The 19,346-nt window shown below is 47.4% G+C and overlaps 1 protein-coding gene across 2 annotated transcripts; it reads right to left on the bottom strand.

Annotated features, from left to right (window-relative positions):
• Positions 1-2,024: 2,024 nt before the first annotated feature.
• On the bottom strand, positions 2,025-18,986 carry CYTH4 (cytohesin 4). Of its 2 annotated transcripts, XM_062491312.1 has the most exons (13): positions 18,968-18,986; positions 13,351-13,433; positions 10,946-11,040; positions 10,640-10,706; positions 8,250-8,368; positions 7,806-7,886; positions 7,053-7,165; positions 6,356-6,504; positions 5,260-5,371; positions 4,769-4,845; positions 4,347-4,418; positions 3,389-3,543; positions 2,025-3,059 (listed from the first exon to the last, which is right to left on the bottom strand). In XM_062491312.1, the coding sequence occupies exons 1-13, from the start codon at positions 18,984-18,986 to the stop codon at positions 2,987-2,989; spliced, it is 1,215 nt and encodes a 404-aa protein (XP_062347296.1). In that variant the 3' UTR covers positions 2,025-2,986. The 2 variants fall into 2 exon arrangements, with proteins under 2 accessions (XP_062347296.1, XP_062347297.1); XM_062491313.1 differs by lacking the exons at positions 10,640-10,706; positions 10,946-11,040; positions 13,351-13,433; positions 18,968-18,986 and adding an exon at positions 9,410-9,449.
• Between the last annotated feature and the right edge of the window lie 360 nt (positions 18,987-19,346).

The following is a 19,346-nucleotide window of genomic DNA, read 5'->3' as shown; positions in this document are numbered from 1 at the left end:
CCTTTGATCGCTCTCAATTTGTAATTCAGTCCAGTGTGCCTCCATTTGTACGCTGTCCTACCCCTCCACCTCACAGAGATTTTCTCTACCTAAGCTGCAGTGCATGAGGCTGCTGGCTCTCCTCACAGCTGCTCCATCTCTGTCAATGCAAACAATTTCCAGAATGCCTTTTTTAAGATGTATTTGCCTTCCAAAAAGGTGCTGATAAACAGGGGATAGAAGGAAAAGGAGAGGAGAGGAGGCAGGATGCAGCAACGTGGTCTATTCCACACATGTGCAGTATTCTCCTCCCAGCCCTTTTATGAAAATAGATGGACATTTATTATGAAAAAGAATGGCTGGGTGTGTGCAGGAATCCTGAGGCAGGCAGGGAATAAGTGTCAGGCTTCTGCATGTATGTCCATGTGAGCCACACATGGTGCCTATGAGAAAGAGAAATACCTCTACCATCCAGATAGCAATCTGCCAGATTGAGCACCTGAGGGGCTGTGTGTGTGTGTCTGTGTGTCTGCGTGTCTGTACCTGCGTGAGTGTGAGCTGCTGCAGCTGCCCTCAGCACAGAGAATGTGTGATGTTGGTCAGTAACACGTTCCCTGATGATGCCATTCGAGTTGCACAAGAGGTTCCTCTCATGAATTTCTAAGAGCTCCAAGAGAGTCTGTCAAAGCACGCAGACGTGAGTGGGTGGTCAGTTTTAGAGACCTGTCCTGAGACACCCAGCCCAATACCAAACACACAGGTACTCAGCAGGCACGAGGTCAGGACACCACTCAGAAAGTGCACGTGTTGCATTGAGGGTGGGTAACACCACGTACCACTGTGCTCATGGCACTGAGGACACTGGGGCATCACATAGCAAGGAGTTTAAAAGTACATTTTCTCTGCTAGAACCAAAGAAAGGCAATGGAAACTCAAATTTACTGTCTGCCTCCCTGCCTCAGTTCCTAGCAGAGATGAAACATGGTTCTACCCTTCCTGACTCTTGTGGTTAGTTTGATGGATGGAAGTTACACAATTGCCTGTCTCTGTGCATTGTTTTGCCGCTCTCAAGTTGTACTTCCCATCCTGTCCCTGCTGGGAGTAATTTTTCTCTGCAGTGTGTGGGTATCTAGGGGAAGAAAGGAAGAGAAAGAACATATGCAGCCTGAAGAGAATTAGAAGGGTTGGGGATGAGGAGGAATGGGGAAGAACTTGGATAGACCCTGCTGTCATAGGAATGATCCAGGTAAACTGTAGGGAGGGCTTAACCTGGATTCCCTCACCCAACACCAGATTATGAGTGGAATAGACTCCAGATTGTATTTTGATGGCTTCTGTCACACAGAGTATAAGCCTGAGAAGCACTAGAACAGACATCTCTCACCAACTAAATGCACATTTGTATTTCCCTTTCATAGATGAGAGATGTTGCCAAGATAAGGGGCCCTATTCAGACTTCCCTTCCACCTCTGGACATGAGCCTGCCTCTCTGAACTGAAGCCAAAGCAGGAGTGAATGTGTGTGTGCAAGCATGTGTGCTCCAGAGCACTGGGCAGCAAACTCACTCTATATCACGTCAGTAAAAAAGAGATGCAGCGCGGGAGACATTTGCAGGCATGAGCAGAAGAAAACCTTCACGTTCCTTCTCCAGGGTGAGCGCGTGCTTCAACTCTGAGATATGCTCCCTGCCTCTTGAAATTAATTCAACATTCCTGTGGCTTGGGCAAAAAGAGCTGGAATGAATAACTGGGCTGTGCTGGCCTTGCTGCAGATTGCCTGGTAGATACAGCCCTCTGCAGGAAGGAAAAGGCCAAGAGACTGCAGCAGTGCTCAGGCTGCTCTGCTGGGCACAGGAACATGATACTCTTATCTCACATCCTCTGACTTTATCAAGAACATGATCACATTACCATGAGTTTTGGGCTTATTTTAACCCTTTTATTTCTCTCTTTACACAAGAGACAAAAACCCCCAGACTATAGATGACACCATTGTATGAAGGTGGGAATGAATGCTTCTGTGTTTGTGTATGCTGGTGGGGATATGTATGTACCTCCATTTTTTCATGCCATCTGACTGCAAAGCTTTCAGAAACAAAACCCAGGCTTCTGAGCTACTCAAGGTACCAAATTTTGTTCGGAAGCCATCAGCCAGAAGCAGAGCTAGTGTTTGGGTTTCTTCCATAAGGAAATCTGTGGTGGTCCATGAGTCTCAAAAAAGAGAGACAAAACACCCAGAGCTGCTTTCCTGGTCCCACAGCATCGCTATGCTCGGTTAGCCTTTATGCTGAATAGGGATCCAATATCTTTAACTTTTTAGAATTATGACTCGGTTACAGAGCAGGGAGTTGCCAGGATCAGAGCCTTCACTACAGGCTTTAGGAAGGGTGAGAGAGGAATTTCTTCTGAACTGAGGGCTTCTTATCTTACCTTGACCTCTGGTTTCACAGTGAGTTTCTCAGTATTGGTGGCCTACACCCCACAACCACTACGCATCTGTTCATGGAAGAGAAACCACTGGGGCCTTTCTGCTCTGCAGGTGACTGGACCTTGCTCAGCTGCTCCAAGAGAATCTACATGGTCCCTCCCAGTAAAATACCCTGGCCTGGTGTGACAACAGGAAGGCTGGACACACTGTGCAGAGACTCCTGTCTCCTCTCAGATCCTGTCCCACATGTCTAGGGCTGCATGGGAGAACCCAAAGGCCAGCTGCTATTGAGCCTTTATGTTCAGACATGGGCAACCCCGTGCTCACAGTTTGGGGTTGCCACAGCAACCCCAACTGAGGACTGCTCTCAGCAGCCCTCAGTGGATTGCACCCTGCGCTTCTGCCTTCGGTTTGGAAGGGGAAGAAGCAAAGAGGGAAAGCTGTCCTGTCAGTCATCTGCCTGCCAAGTGGGAGGCAGAGGGAACCAAAGCTCCCAAATTTCTTCACTGGAAGAGCCCAGTGTGCAAGGGAAGCTGTTCAATAACCTACACCCTTCTGATGCCGGTGACCAGGTCATGGTTCAGTTTTTGCTGGCAATCTTTTTCTTACGGGCAGAGACCAGATCATAGAAAGGATCCTGTGTGATGCTGGTCCTGGAAATTAGAGGAAATGGGAGTAAAAGTGAGAGATTTAATAATGGAGAGCAGCACAGACAACCTGACTGAACTTGCACAGGGACACCACTTATCAAACTGTCGGACTGGAGATCTGCAGACTCACAGCAGAGGATTTAGCTGTGGCTGAAGGTTCTCCAGAAGGGACCTTGTAACTCTTTGAAGAAAAGGGGTAGCATAGTTGTTAGACTGCAAACATTTCTTTCCACCCCCGCCCCCTCTTCAAGGTCTGATAAAAGACATCCAAATAAACTTTGTGACCATTTGGGGCTGAAAAAAAGGAAACTCGATCCCCAAATTCTCCTCACCGTATTGCCTCAATCCACTCATCACGCTCTGCTGGAGTGGCTGCTGAGATCTTGTAGGACTGATGCTTGCCTTCCACCACCTTCCCATCCCCATCTGTTTTACAGGCTTTGATCTTCTGCCCTTTGCAGTTGGGATTGAAGAGTTCAAAGCAGTTCTGTCAGAAAGGAAACAAAATGGAGCAGTAGGATAAGACAGGGAGGACGAGTGACAGGCTCAGAGATCTTCCAACAGGGATGAACCTGTGAAATGCAACAGACCCTATATTTCCCCACCCCAAAATTTTCCTGTGAGTTAGATGACCTTCCTTCTTAGGTAAATACACCCCTCCTGTGAAGGCCTGGACACTACAACAGGCTTTATAGAGAGATGGAGCAGCAATATTTTTCAAAACACAGCTTCTAGGATCTGTCATTCCGCTTCACTCATGAAAATCCCTCCCCCTTTTAAGAAGATGCAACATCCTTTTTTCTGCCTGCCATCACACAGATAGAAGGCACTTCTCCTGAAGCCATGACACATCGAAGAGTGGGTATGCAGAAAAGACACACAGAAGAAATTTGTCACTTCCTGGGCAAGTTCCCTAGCACCAACAGTTCTGTTTGCTCTACATGTGCTGTAACTCATTATGGAGAGAAACTAAACTCACATCTCCTGCTGCAAAATAAGTAGGAAGTCAGCTGTGTGCATTCATCTCTGCCCCCTACACACACATACACATGTGAAAACATACAATAGAGTCAGCCAAAGGACAGATCTCTACTCACACCAAAAACATAAACTAAAAACACAGCTGTGTTTAGATGGGGGCACAAGGCAGCTTGCAATGGCACCTTCCCTTTGAGAAGCAAGTACAGTAGGAGCAATTTGTGCAGAATAGGAGTAATTTGTGTGTATCTTCTCTTCCCTCCAGCCATCTGAAAGCCTGTGTTGGCAGAGTGCCAACCAGGGGACACTTACTGGCTTTTTGGGATCATCCACCTTCCGGACTGATAGATTCTCCAAGGGGATGATGCCCAGAGGCTCTTTGTCCTGGAGTCAAGGAAACATAAATTAACACCCAAAGCGCTCCCCAAATCTATGCCACTGTTTAGAGCCTCTCTGATTTCCCCTGTCTGGGCCTTTGTGGAGGTAACAAGGGCAGAGTAATGCCTCGGGAGACCCCTTCCATTGACACGATGGGGAGATTTAGTCAAGAGGAGACCACAGCTGCAGCGTGCAGTCTCTATCCTCCTGAAACAACACAGGAGGGGAGGTTTGAGATCAGTCTGGGAGCACAGGCTAAAAGGGGGACACTTGCCCCCTACCCTCTGCTCCTCCCTGGCCCCTCAGAGGCTCACGACCACCCAGGACAGTTTCCCAACCAAGTGTTAAGCCTTTACCGTGGTATATTCAAAGTAATACAGGCAGTTATCAGTCAGAATGAACCAACGGCGTTTCCAGGTTTTCACACGTCCTCCTAAAGGCAGTGAGGTTCAGAAGCCATTAGTCATACATTTTTCTGTCCTTCCCCCAGACATGCACACCCAGTCACACCCTCCCAGCTCTCTGTGTAGGTGAGCCCCAAGGAGACACCACGGTATCACACTGACACGATGCCGTGTGATAGACACTCACACACTGAGCCAGTTTTGCTCCGATGGGTCTGGGAATGGGGAGGGATTTTTTTGAGCCCCTTTTTGAGCAGACAGAGCCTGCAGAAGCCGGGATAAGGGAGCAGGCAGCTGGTTTCAACAGCAGGTGTCAGCCTCAGCCCACCGCAGCAGACAGGAGGAAAGGACAACAGAGATGATGGTAGGTTCCCGGGGGAGATTTGTGGTGGGGGGCACACGAACGAGGAGGTCAGAGGAGCTAGGGGAATCCTCCCCCTTACCTAGTTTCAGCAGCCAGCCTTCACGGTTAGGGTTGAAGAAAGTGTGGGTGAGGTCATTGCCATCATCCTCCGGTATGGAGAACGGCTCGTTCTTTATGCTCTCAAACAGATTCTGCCCCAGAGCATTGGTGGGGAAGGAGAGAGAGACAGAGGGAAAGAATGATTTCTGACAAAGCTTGTACACAGCTATCCCAGGTCCGTCTGGTCCATCGCTCTGCTTTAACAAGGGAAGCTGGGTGAAGGGCAGGAGAGCACACAATGAGCCCTGGGGGTAAAACAGTCTGCTCCTCACAGGGTCTCCTGGGGGGTCACCAGCTCTTTTCTGAATCTTGTGTCATAAAAAGACTCTCAGTATGGAAAATTACAGCCATAAAATGGTGCTCCCACAGCAAGACAGGCTGCGCTGACCAAACCCAGCATGTCACAAGTGCTGCTCTGGGTAATATTAAGGCACTGGCATGGGACCCAGCCCTGCAGAAATGCAGCCCCATTTAGAAGCTGGGTTGGTGGTGCCAAACGCTGCCGGGAAGTGGAATGTGGAGTCCAGCACACAGAGCTACACGGCCACAAGGAGGCACATGTTGCAGAGCCAAAGCTTTGGCACTGAGAGGCACAAAGAGTGACATTCGTAACAGCAGTGACAGAAAGGCAGGTTACTGGCTTTCAAAGGATACCGAAATGTTGTTCGCATCATTGTATTTTCCATCATTTATTACACAAATCCCAAGCCAAGGGAGGGGAAAAAAAGAGACTACAGGTTCCCGCAGCTTTCCTCAAATTGCCTGAAAGAAATGACACTCTGGAGAAAGATCTAAAACCTCTACCCTGAGGGGATGCTGCTCAGCAAACCCCAGGTGTGGGATGCAGGCAGTCCCTTTGACATGAGACAGAAGTTATTCTGCCCAGGCTGCTTGGGTGAAGGCAGACACATACAGACAGGCTGCCCACCTTCACCTTACCTCACAGGGCAGGTCCCATGCCTGCTGAGCCTTTGAAAAAATGCCAGCGGCAGCTTTGCTAATGCATGCATCCCCTCTCTCTGCACCCTTGCTTCTCAGTGGACCCAAGGGAATGAGAAAATGGGAATTCTTCTTACCTTTAAAAGCTCTTCTGGCAGGTCCCCTCCATTGTCGATGCCTCTGTTGATGGATACAAACCTTTCAAAGTGGGGTTTGTCTTTCACATTGGGGTTGTGCAGGCTGGTGTTAAGCATGATGATTGAGAAGGAGAGTACATAACAGGTATCTAACAATGAGAAAGAAAATCAGGATGGGTGGCACTTGTCTTAAGAGGGCAGAACAATCCACACCACAGGTGGCTTGGTTTCTAGTCACTGAAGAAGACAGTCATCCTCTCATTTGTAGGAGAAGAAGAGAAATGTTCCCTCTGCTAGGAGAAAGAGGGATGCAGTTGATTTCCCATGACAGAGGTGATTCCATGCCCTCAGAATAATGGGGCAAGTTGGGCAGATGCAGTCTAATAATGGCTCTGCCAGCAGGAAAGTTCCTGCAGACCTGCATCTGTCAGTGCTATCTATCCCTGCTGTGATGAGGTACTACCTCCTGTGAGGCTGGGAGCCCTTCTGCTGCCCATCAGGAGGGCCTCGAGCACAGCAGCAAAAGGAACTGAAGATGCTCAGTCTATTGAAAAGCTCGAGGAACTGGGCTGCCTCCTTTAGCTTAAGGGGAAACACACTTCCAAGTGATGCTGCCTGTTTTTTGTGAGCGGAAAAGGAAGGCTCCTCTCCCTAGCACACAGCTCAGCTCAGCTTTACAGCTTCTCCCCATAAGTACCTGTGGACTGGAACACTCCTGGGTTACACTTGCAGTACCAGTTGGCAAAAGCCTCCATCATCCGGTCAATCTTTTGCGCCTCCCCAGGCAGCCGGAAGCTCCAGAGGAACTGTCTGTCAGGAGCAGAGTGACACAGCATCAGATTGGGTCCAAGGGACATGGATGCTTCCCTTCAACCCAAGCAACACCATGAAGATAAGAGAAGGCATCCCATCACACTGGGGAGACAACACAAGGCGTGGAGGAGGAGCTCTGCTCCTCTCTAGAAATTGCCTGGGTACATCAGCCTCAAACACCCTAAATGCAGGAATTAGAACTAAGCCTCCCAGAAATCATGGCTCTGCTTCCCTAGTGAGAGCCCTGCAAGGCAGCAGGGACCTCAGGAGAAAAGAGTCCTGCCAGGAGTCAGACTGTAATAAAACAAGGTGCCCTAAGACAGAGTCAGTTATTGACGTAATGGGCACTGAGGACAGACGTTTCCTGCTGCCAAAAATAACTTTTTCCATTTCCCCAGACACTGAAACCACAGCGACCCACTTTTCTGCACGTGGGCAATCCAATCAAGGGGCCGTAAAAGTGTTTCCCATCCCCCTGAGAAATTGTTGACACCTCATAGAGTAACAGCTACACAGCAGCAGGGCCTTGGGAAGCTCCCATTTCAGCCCAAGAGGGCTTCCTGACCTTCCTGGGTTGTAAGACCCAGTGGCTGAGCAGGTTGCAGCATTGTCCCCCCCACCCAGCACATTCACTCACCTCAGCGCCTGCACCAGGTTGAGGTTGGCAAACTGGTGACATGCCACAAAGGCCTGGAGGATCTGAATGTTTGTGGGGTCCCTGCGAGGGAAAAGGTCAGGAGAGCTTTGAGCCTGCTCAGTCTGGATGTCCCTTCATGTAACAGCACCTGGCTCCATCCCAGTCTCACTTCCCCCTCTGGCCAAGAAGAAGCCGAGGTGCACACTCCAGCCTGGGATGACTGATGCCACTACAGGCAGGAGAAAAGGTAGCCCATACACAACCAGCCTTAGTCACACTCCAAAGATCCTCCCAGGGGTGTCCTGCCCACCCAGCCCACTGTGGTCCGAGATATGTTCAGTCTTGGCACCTGGATGAGGTCTGCCACAAGTCATCCAAAATGGTATTGCAGAGGGGCCGGGCAGGACAAGGCTCCAAGGAGTCTCGTCATCCTGGGTTGCTCACCTCCCACCCAGGTAGTCCCCAATGGCTGTCTTGTTCAGGCCTTCACCCTTGTGGAGGAACCTGGCGATCTCCTGCAGGTCTGAGGACAATACCTGGTGCTCGATCAGGTACTGGATCCCCTGGGGAGGAGAAGCAAGACAGGGAAGTAAAACAGCACCGTGGTCTAATGAGAAAGTAGGATCCCAACACTCTGATATCAGCCTTCCTTAGCTCTGATGGACTTGCTCCTCTGTTACTCCCCAGTCCCTTCATGGGAGACCACAGCCATGTTCTCATCTTTATTCAATCCCTCTTCATCTACTATGAGTTGTCAGTTCCACTTTCATTTCATCCCTAGATCTGGCTAAATATTTCACTGGCATGAAAATTCAAGCAAACAAAATAGGGGAAAGTATATTTAAAGTAAAAAAAACGAAAAGTCAAAATAATAAATTTTAATATTTTCAACCAAAATGTCTTAGTGTTCTGCTCCTAAATGTCTTATTTTTTCCTAAATTAACTTAACTTACAAAAAATTGTTTGTTTAAAAGAAGGCATAATAAAAAAACATATTCAGACAAAAATATGGGCTTGACACAACTTGAAACATTTTTTTTCCTAGATTTTTCTTCTTTGCCACAGAATGGAGAAGTCTGCAATCTTTTCAGTTCCATCCCTCCTAGACATTAAGGATGGAATATGCTTTTTAAGGAATATAGAAGTTGAGTTGGGTTGTGCAAAGAGTCAACATCCTATTTTATAGAGAATTTCACGATTTTTAAAGCCAGAGTAAAAGCTGAGGCTTTTTTCAAAAGATTCTTGACAATATCTAACAATGCTGCAGTTCTCCAGACCACATTGCAATTCTCCTTGCAATATACAATAAAGGAATGAAAATTGTTTTAGATCCATCAAAGTGTTCTGCTTCAATAGAATCATTTCACTTTCTCTTGCAATATATATGAAACTATTTTTAAATGCCCCACAGAAAAAGCAGTTTTAAAAGAAGAAATCAAAATTTTTGTGAGATTTTTTCCCCTCTATTTTTTTCTTTTTCCCCAGTTGGATTTTCAGTAATATCAATTTAATTTTGAAAATCATTGCAGTGATGATGGGGCCCATTTTCCACAAGAAAATGTTTCTCCCCAAAGGTTTTTATCAGCCACATTCCTAATGCTTACCTTCTCTAGCCCCAGGAACTTCCCATGGGATCTTGGAGATAGGAACTCATTTATAAGTATCAGCATTGCATGGATGGAGTATAACCTTAGAAAGGAGGGGCAAAGAAATTTCCTTGCATTGCAGCACCTCCCACTCTATGGCATGTAGCAGGAAGGAGGCAATAATCAGAGATCTGCATTATACAGGTACATGGTATATAACATTTTGACCAGTCTGATTGGCACTGAACTCATAAAACTAAACTGGTTTGGGGTTAGAATTAGTTTGGGTATTCCTGCACAGCACAGCAGAGAGAAATGCCTCAGGGGCTTCAAACCAAGGTCAGACAGAAAGGCAAAATAAAACCAAGTCTCACACAGGCTGTAAGTACTGATATCGCTGCTCTGAGGCAGCTCCCACTGCCACAGGGATGTCCAGGGGACTGGAGTGTGGACACTGGGGAAGGCATCTTGTCACTCTCAGCAGGGCACAGAGGAGGCATGAAAAGCTGTCATGCAGAGAGCAGCAGCCACCCTGGATGCTGGCTGTGGTGGTGACCTGATGATTAGACATTGTTTGATCACATCTTGTGGTTTTCCTTGAAGAGCTCCACCAATGAGGAGGAAGGAAGAGGGAACTGTCTTTCTCACATCTTGTCTGCTTAATCATGATGGTTTTAGAGCTTTCTGCAGAGGGCTGAAGGCTATGGAGTCTTGACACCGCTGGTCAGAGCCCCAGGAAGTGGAAAATCTACATTTACTCCACAATTCAACCAAAACTCTTTCCAAAAGGACAGAGGCATTCTGTCCTCTTCTATTCTTAATGAGCCGAGGAACCTGACACATTCTCAAAACCTCTCACCTTCTTAGTTCATCCTCCTCTATCCCATTATAGTAAGCTCCTAGCCTCTCACAGTCAAGAAGGGCTGTGCTGAAGGAAATTTGGCTCTCGTGGCATGCTGACAGTGTTAAACCATCCTCCCTTTACTTCTCTTAGGTTTGGGTTGAACTGTGTGGCGTGGCCTCTAAGCCCATGATGGTGGGGGGAGGTAACACAGCTTGATCACATCAGAAGAGCTCAGTCAGGGGCAGGGTGGAGGCTGCTCCCAACAGGGGCCTTAGTGAGGTAGGAACCCATCCCCACAGTCCCCTGCCATATTCCTTTGACATCAGTGGCTGCAACTGGAACAGCAGCCAGCAGAGGCTCTTCCTCCCAGCTTTATCCTCATAGGTGAAATGAATAAATCCTACCTTTTCAGGGTCCATGTTGAATTTCTTCCGACCCTTGGACAGAATTTTATCCCTCTGTGACAGCTTGCTGAAAACACAAAAAAAGAAGAAAAAGTCAAACTTGGAATAAAGGACCATGTCATTTCACTCACAAGGTGAGATCTGTCAAGGACAGGTGTCTGACTATCCAGGAATAATGAGAAATCTGAAAGGACAGAAGGGCCTCATTTCCCTGTCCATGTGGTGAACCAAATCCCATCAGGGTTTTTGTCTTCTCAACTTAGAAGAGAGACTGTATGTAAACAAAGGAATACTCATTCCACTTGCCTGGTCTGCTCTCCAGGATTACTGTCTGCCTCTTGCTTCTCCTCTTGGAACCGCTCAATCTCTGCAACCACCTCAGCAATCTCCTCCTTCAGCTTCTGCCAAAGAAATGTCAGGGAGATGAAGGGAATGGAGGGAAAAACAGCAGATGCACTGTAAGGAAGAGTAAGAGCATGTCTTACTCCTTCCCTCATTCATAGGAAAAGGACAGGTAAGGTGGTCATGACCAGCCAAGAACGCCTATGAATTGGGCACTGCTCTGGAACAACCCTGCTGGATTCCAGATGAAACCAACTGGAAAGAGAGACAGAGGGATGTTCTCAGGCCTGCTGTCAGTCAAGACTGGAAAAATCGAGCTTAATCAGTGTGGCAAGCACCAGAGAACTCACCCCACTATTGATTTCAGTTCCTCAAACAATGTCAGATGCAAGAATCCTTCCATTGTGCCCATTCCCTTTGAGCTTTTATTTTGCATAGCCCTGCTATACACCCAGGAAATGAGAAGTGGAACTGGTAACTGTGAGATCAGTATGAACCCAAAGTGGCTGTATTGTGAAACACAGAGTTTTTAATGTACCTGTCATTTAAATACCATTGAGCAGAAAACTCTCTTCAGGTGGAGAAAAAAGAGAGGAGGAGTGAAGGCAAAGTAATTACTGCCAGATTCTAAAAAATCAATTGTGGAATTCACTTTCTTTTAGGCCCATGACAGACCACAGCTGCCTTGGCTGGATATTCTGTGTTACCATGGAAATGAAGGGGTCTATATCTCCTTGCTTCCATCCTGCAGTTATGTTCCACCTCAAAGACAAAGTGCATCACGTCTCTCTTCCAGGAATCACCCAAATTCTTCCTCATGCCAACCAGAACAGGCAGGGGAAGAAGGGTTATTTTATGACATATCCTTTCTCATCAAGGAATGAGGATGTGGATGGAGCACATAATCAAACAGAGAAATGGAATTTCTGCAATATCCAGTATTTAAAAGAGCTGCTAAGTTTCAGTTTTGCTCTGGCCACCTTCTGTTGTGCTTCATTGGTCCCCAGAGTTGTGAGTGTTCCTTATGTAGTTCTAGGTGTTTTACAAATGTAACATAGCCATGATCTCAGCTCATGACTTTCAAATGATAACCAATTTTGTTATTTTATTCACTGCTGTCTTTTGGCAGTGTTACTGGCAAGCCAGAGCCGATCCTCTTTTCTCCTCCCTCCCCCTTTCCCCAGACATATCCCCAAGTCTTTGTGATTAAGGGTACTGATGGATACATTCCAAAAAAAAATCCTCTGGGGGAAATGTCTCTTGTTCTATGGCACTCTTCTCACATAAACTCACTCTGCTCCACTGGACATTTGGGTTTTAAAGCATAGGTTTGTGCAGTCTAGCAACCTCTCTCTGTCCATAGTGGGCAAAAACATGTAGTATTCCTGCTCAAGTATCCTGCTCTTACAGTGCCCATTGCCCACTCTGAAAACCGAAGAGAGACAAACCACACACAGGCAAATCCCAGGCACATACATTCATAATCTGTTCTGCAGGGGTGATAAGAGACCATTCTGGTTTCCAGCAGAGAGAGGAAGTCTGGAAGCCTAAGAAGTAATATGTAGTTTGGCTTAATCCTTCACTCTGTGCCAGGAAATATTGCAGCTATTCCCTAGGCATCTGGACAAAACAGTCCAAGTCCAGTGATTCAGTGCTATAAGCTCTCTCAAATGGGAAACCACATTTCATGGTGGAGGCAGAGCAGAATAGAAAGGACACAGCACCATGCAGGAGTGTGATGCAGTCTTAGTGACTGATTTTGAATCTGCTACTTTCAGACATTTTAGGGCCCACAGGAGAAATGGTTGAGCCTGCTAAAAGGAAAGAAGAAAAGCAAGTTCAGCCACAGAAACTTGGGTGGAAGGTCCTGCCATGAGACCTCTTTGATGAGACAAGATCCTTCATGAAGCACTTGTTAGAGTCCAAAGTAAACAAAAGTTTGATAAACACAGGGGATGGTGCAGTTAAGTAGGACTGATATGCCATTAGCAGGTAATCAGTAATTAAAAAGAATCATAAATGTTGAGCCAGATGCCTGCCAGTACAACTTAGTGAAGACATTTCTTTAATCCTATATATGCAATCCCAGCTCATCAGTGCTCATAATCTGACCAGCCTATTTCAAATTTCCCATTAGGGCAGCTGATGATTCCTGAAGCAGAGAGTACTACAGGCTGGATGTACCCTGGTGGCAAACAGGCCAGGGCAGCCTGAAGTTTAAAACTGAAGTTGGATGGTGACAGAGAAAATGTCTCCGGTCTCCTGTGCAGGAGCACTTCTGCATGGTCTGGACTGTAATGCAAAGATGTTCCTTGGCAAAGACAGATTTGGGAAGGCTAGGCAGGTACAAGGGTCAGTATGGTCCTTACCTGAATGTCATCCAAAAGCTCCTGTTTGTGCTTCCTGATTGTCTCTAGTTCAGCCTCTTCAGCCCCACTCAAGCCAGTTGATTCTGAAAGAACAAAGATTCCTGTGAAAACTCTGCTGGGGCAAACGTATCAAGGAAAAATCTTCCCCAGCCTCTCAGGATTACCTTCTCCTAGGGTCATGCCACAGCTTTCTGTGTTTCAGCATATGTGTTCCCTGCTGTTGCAACCACTGCACCTCACCTATACCTTGCAAATGGCTCTCAGTCCAGAGTGTGCAGCACAGACCATATCCTCCCTCCTTGCAGCCAGAAGCTCTGCACAGCCCTCCCAGCTGACCCTGCAGTCACCCACTGCCTATTCAGCCAATTCTGCTCACCCTGAGCATGGTGAAGAGGTCTCACTAAATGCTCTCTGCTGGTTGTTACATCTGTCATCTTTAAGTACCGAAAATCTGTGACCTAAATCTACATCCAAACCTCCCAAGAAAACCACAGGCTTCATGAGTTATCTGTCATAGCTAGAGTCAGAAATGGCTTAAGAGAGAAAATCAAGGTTTTTCAAGTAGGAGGGCAGGATCTGGGGGATGAACGCCTTGCTGAAGAAGGAATGTCTTCAGGCAGCTGTTGTTCTGTGAACAGCAGAAAATGCAGAAATATGAGTAGGCTTCCTTGTAATATGCAGGAACTTAAATAGCAGCGAAACCAAGAAAACCACAATGTGAATTATAAAAGACCTAAAAAAAATTGGGGTGACAGTGCTGCTGATAAATATAATCCAGGTGCAGCATAGCCTCTTCAGCAAGAAGAATGAGAAGGCTGCAGCCCTAGAGAGGAAACAAAGCAGAAGGTGAGGTCCCAGGGAAAAAGCAGAGTTTGCAGAGGGCTAAGAGCACTGGAAGTCACTGGTGAACGTGCAGACAGGGTCCTTGCTGCACCTAAACACTGCAAGCTAAAGCTTCCCCAGGAAGCCAGGTCAAATCACTGGATGCCCTGCTCCACTGTTCCATAAGACAAAACTCCCTGGGCCTCCTGTCTTCCCAGAAAAAGGGGAAGTAGCACCAGTTGCATTGGAAATTCTCTTAGTGTGGATCTCACATGCAAAACAACTGCTATAAATATGAGTGGAAGAAAAAAAGGGAAGGAAGCAGCCATGACAGACAGAAGGAAAAGCAACAAGTGCACTCAGTATGCTTCTTTCCTATCATGGCCACAACAGTTCAGAAAAACCTGCCTTCCCCAATCCTAATCTTTCCCCTATCCTCCTGGCTGGTTGGGTTTCCATGTGCTAAGTATGTTCTGTTACTTTCCTCAGACTGCAGCATCTCTCCTGCCACTGTTCCTGATGGTTTCAAGCATTGCATTCCCTGGGAAGAGGCTGCTGAATCGGTGGGAGTTAAATTCTGGACAAGGAGCCAGCATGAAGCCAGGCTGGGAAGGACCCATGTGCCCTCCCAGCCCTGCAAGCAGCCCTTGTGAAGAGCAACAAGAAGCTTGACTGATGAAACCAGTCAAGAGGGAAAGAAAAAAGCATCCACAAGCTTGCAACAGCCAAATCTGTAGGTGAGGGGAAAACCAAAGCAGGCAGGAAGGCAGGCTAGCAAAAAAAAAACCGAAAAAAAAACAAAAAAACAACCCAAAACAAAAAGACAACAACCAAGACTAAGCATATTAAAAGAAACCGCAAAGAAAACCAAGCAAAGATATGCAGTGGCTCTGGTGCTTGGTAGGTGGGTTGCTGACTTTCCTTTGAATGTCAGCTCTGTGCCTCTGAGCAGTGCCCAAGCCCTTCAGCTTAATGTATGCATCCTGCAGTTTTGGTGTCTGCAGGAGACCAGGCTGGCCTCTCAGTCTCTCCAGCTGTATCTCTCTCTCTCTCCCCCCTGTCAGGCTTGTAAATGTGGAATCACTGGGGTGATTCCTTGACAAATTACAATGAAGACCTTTTGCCCTGTATTTCTTTCCACAAAAGCACTGTAGGAAGACAACCCTGAGGAATCTTGCCTTCCCCCGCCCCATCAGCAAACTCTGTGGCTGGTTGCTTTACTTCAGTTGTTCTGTGTCTAGTGAAGCAGCCTAAAGTATCTCAAAGAGTCATGAGGCTCCCAGAGGACACCATCTCACCCACACGAACCCCAACAAAGCTGTAAATAACACAGTCCCCCTTCCTCCTGAACATCTGAAAATCCCGACTCCCACCTGCCCAGTTTGTCAGAATGAAAAGAGTGTGGGAAGGACTGTATGTGTGGGGGGAAGGCAGGGGAGAAAAAGGAGTCATGGAGAAGGGGAAGGAATCAAGGGGCAAAAAAGTAGGAAAGAGTGACACAGTTCAGGAAAAAAATGGATGGATCAAGCATTTAGGGCAATTTAGGCTGAGCTGCAGAGAGGGTTTCGTCAGGTTTCCTATACAGCTTCAGTCCTTGATTGCTTTCGAAAGTAATCCATGCCTTGTCAAAGTCCTCAGTACCACCTCAGTTCTACTTCCCCCTAGGACCAGGTCAGCACACAGATGAAGCATAGCACTGGTCAGGGTTCTTTGCACAGGGGGAAATTTCACCATGATGAAGAACATGCCACAAAAACACCCACAGGTTTCAGAAGGATGCTGTCAGCCCAACCAACACTGAAGTTTTCCAGTTCAGACACACAAAAAATGGCTAGTATCTTCTCCAGAGAGGACATTAGGTTGTTGTTTTGAATTCATTTTTAGAGAGTAAATGTTGAAATGAAAATGCATCAGCATCCCATTTATGGGTCTTTTACTTGCTCCTGAGGTTGCTTCCCCACTCTCAGAGCAGACCCAGACAGAAAGACCTGCCAGTTCTTCACAAACTGACCAGGATTGTATTTTCAGTGCTGTCACTCAAAACAGGACACAAACTTCAATTCCAGTTGTGGTGGCTTATGTCTTCAGCCTCCCCATCCAGAGGGCAGGCTGGAGTTACCCAAACATCCAGGTACTTCTGTGGCCAGCAGAGAGTTCTGTATTTGCTGTTTTCATTTCCCATTGCAAAGGGCTGTGCTGAACCACCCAGGTTTAAGGCTTTCAGTCCCATGGAAAATTATAGGAATAGGGAGATGGCTTTTGAAGCACAGAGGTAAGTGGGAAGTGACCACCCAGGAGAGCTGAAAGGATGAACTGCAGAAGCAGCAGGGAAGGTTATGAAGAATGACTGTGTCTGTGTCACTGCTGCAGACCCGTGTGTTACACACCCACGGTGCAACAGCAAAGGTTCATCAGGCCCATCTGCAAGGCAATGGAGGGCTTTGAATGGTGCTGCTAAAGGGTTTGGGCCCCTCCACCCACAGCTGCACAAAAGCAGAGCAGCCTGATGGGCAGCTTCTGCCTGGGCTCACTGGTAGAAAAATTTCCCCTGAAATTCCTTTTCTTTTTTAATATGGCTGCTGTGTCATCTCCAGAACAGACCACCACCTCCACAGCCAGGTACCAGTTTAATAGCAGGGAGATGACAGAAAGCCTTCCAGTCCTCAGTTCCCTCCAGCCATGTGTGTCTGCCTCCTGCAGCCACTCCACAGTTCTCTGCCAGCTTGTGTCAGAAGAAATTCAGCATAAATCCCAATGGGTTTAATTCACACATTTCAGCTATTGGGGGGGGGGGGGGGGTGGAGCTAGGAAGAAGAATTATTTATGTTGTGTACTGATTCTCTTATCTCACACAACAACTTACATTCATCCCTCAGGATAGCTTCCTGTGACTTTTGACTACAGCTCTTATCCCACGCATCCCAGCACAGGATACCACAGTGCCAGTCTTCTCTCCCATGTTTCACACATCCAGCTCAAGGGCTTGGCACACCAGCTCTGTGGCCTCATTCAGACAGTCCTGAGAGGGTTCTGAAGGAAGCTGAAAGAGGACACACGCTGCAGGGAGAGCAGCCTCTCCCAGGCATCAAGTCTTACTTGCAAATAGATGTGTACCTAACAGGACCATCACATCTCCAGGTAAGAGTGGCCCCAGAGAAAGGTGTACACACCCTCTGACCTTCAGGACAATCATGCCACAACTGAGGAATTCCAAATGTATTCAGTACTCTAAAGCTCACTGGGAAACTTCTTCTGGTGGCAGCCTTGGCTCCCAAGAGAGTTCAGCATCAAACAAACCCACTTTCTTACCCAGCTGTGGAATGACAGGATGGGATTGAGCAAAAACATCAGTAAAAGCCAGCACATCTTTCCAGGCACTGCCTGTCTCCAGGCTCTGCTCTACCCAGAACTGAGCAAACCCCCACGGTGCCTGAATAAGATCTCATTGTGCTATTGCAGTGTATACAGTTTTCTAGAAAGAATGCTTGCTTGAATGTGTAACTTTCAAGACATAATTAACTCAGTTACACATAACTTGATTGAACGACTGTGTCAGACCTTCAGTTAGGAGACCCCCAGTTTCTGTCAAAGGCACATCCCAAAATAAATAGCAAAATAGGAGTTATCCCTCCTCCTGCCCAGTTTGTACTGGAGAAGCTTTACCCACAGCTGCTTTCAGGTAGTGAGGGCTGGGTGATCAGAAGAAACCCATTTTCACCAACATTCAATACAAGTCAGATGCTGGCAAGAGCTCAGCTCCTACAGGTACCACCAATTTCCCAGGCAAGCAAAGCTGGTAGGTGGTTTGAGCATTCCCTTTCCTTGACTACACACCACAGAGCTTAAAAATGTACAAGAGTTGTTGAAACTGGGCACTGCTTTTTGCTTTCACTCTGTGCTCCATATCCTACACACAAAAGCCTGAAGGGACAGAGTCAGAATGAGAAAATACATTGCAAGATGATCCTTTTACTTCCTTTGTTCAGCCTGTGCCCACTCAGCTCTCCCTCTTTGCTGGCTTTGCACAGACACATACTCAGAGCTTCCTCAGCCAGAAGCTGGAAATGTCCCATCCAGTGGTGTGCCTTTCCTTGCTAAACCCCAACCACTTTATCCACCACCAGCCAAAGCAGGAAATAAAACCTAAGATATCTCTCTCAGTTCCTCAGATGTGGTTTATTTCCCCTCACCCACACCTGCCCACTGAGATTATCTGAGGACTAGGCAGGCCCACCTGTAGATCACTTGGAGCTTCTAGAACCCTAATAAAGTCGTTCACCTCTAACGTGGCCATAAGCAAGGAAGGCCCCAGTACCCAAAGCCTTGCAAGGGTGTCACTGCATGGAAGGCTCTGCAAAGGCAAACCAGCTCCTGTGATCTGCAAGGAAACACCAGGGAGGAGCTTGCCAGAGTTGCCTGAAGAGCAGCCAAAGCCTAGGAGTGCTCACCCCAGGTGTCACATAGACCATTGACATTGAGGAGTCAGTCCCCAGCTCAGGCCAGCATCACTGCCCCAAGGAATCAGAGCAGTAATGCTCTCAGCACAAAGCCCATTCAAACCAGTGGGGAGAGTTCTCCCGATAGGAAAGGAGAGCAAGTAAAAAGAAATGCATGCCTGATGCTGAAGACTGGCAAACAATTAATTGTACCACCAGGGATCTTCCAGCATGTCATTCCTCCAGCCACCGGCTGCAGCATCCACTCTTGGCTGTTGGGACTTCAGGGTGCAATCTGCTCCATCCAACAGAGCGCACAGCCCTCACCCCAAAACAGGCACCCAATGGTTGAGGCTTACCAGCAGGACAAAGGTCCATCCTGAAGAGCACGATATATTTTCAACACAAGTGGTGTTCCTCCTTGTATTCGGCTCGTTCAGACGCTTCACAGAACTGAAACAATTTGGAGCCAGTGACCAAGACTGCGCCAGCATTGGGGAGGGCGGGTTTCCCTGTGGCTCCTCCTTCCCCTCCTCATTCCTCCCCATTACATGTCACAAGCTTGCAGCAGTGCAGGAAACTGTGTGCATGTCTCAATGAGCTAACAGGGGCTCAGTGGCTATTTCTGAAATGCAAGTGCACAAACGCATTTCTATCCCAGCGGCTTTTTGGGAATCTCTGTTTGAGGAGACTAAAATGAGCAGTGAGAGACATTTGTCTGAGATACTCAGAGGAGAG

Source organism: Cinclus cinclus, chromosome 4 (genome assembly GCF_963662255.1).
Source record: "Cinclus cinclus chromosome 4, bCinCin1.1, whole genome shotgun sequence".
NCBI lineage: Eukaryota > Metazoa > Chordata > Aves > Passeriformes > Cinclidae > Cinclus > Cinclus cinclus.
Note: the sequence above shows the minus strand (reverse complement) of the source record. Positions and strands in the feature narration are given on the sequence as shown.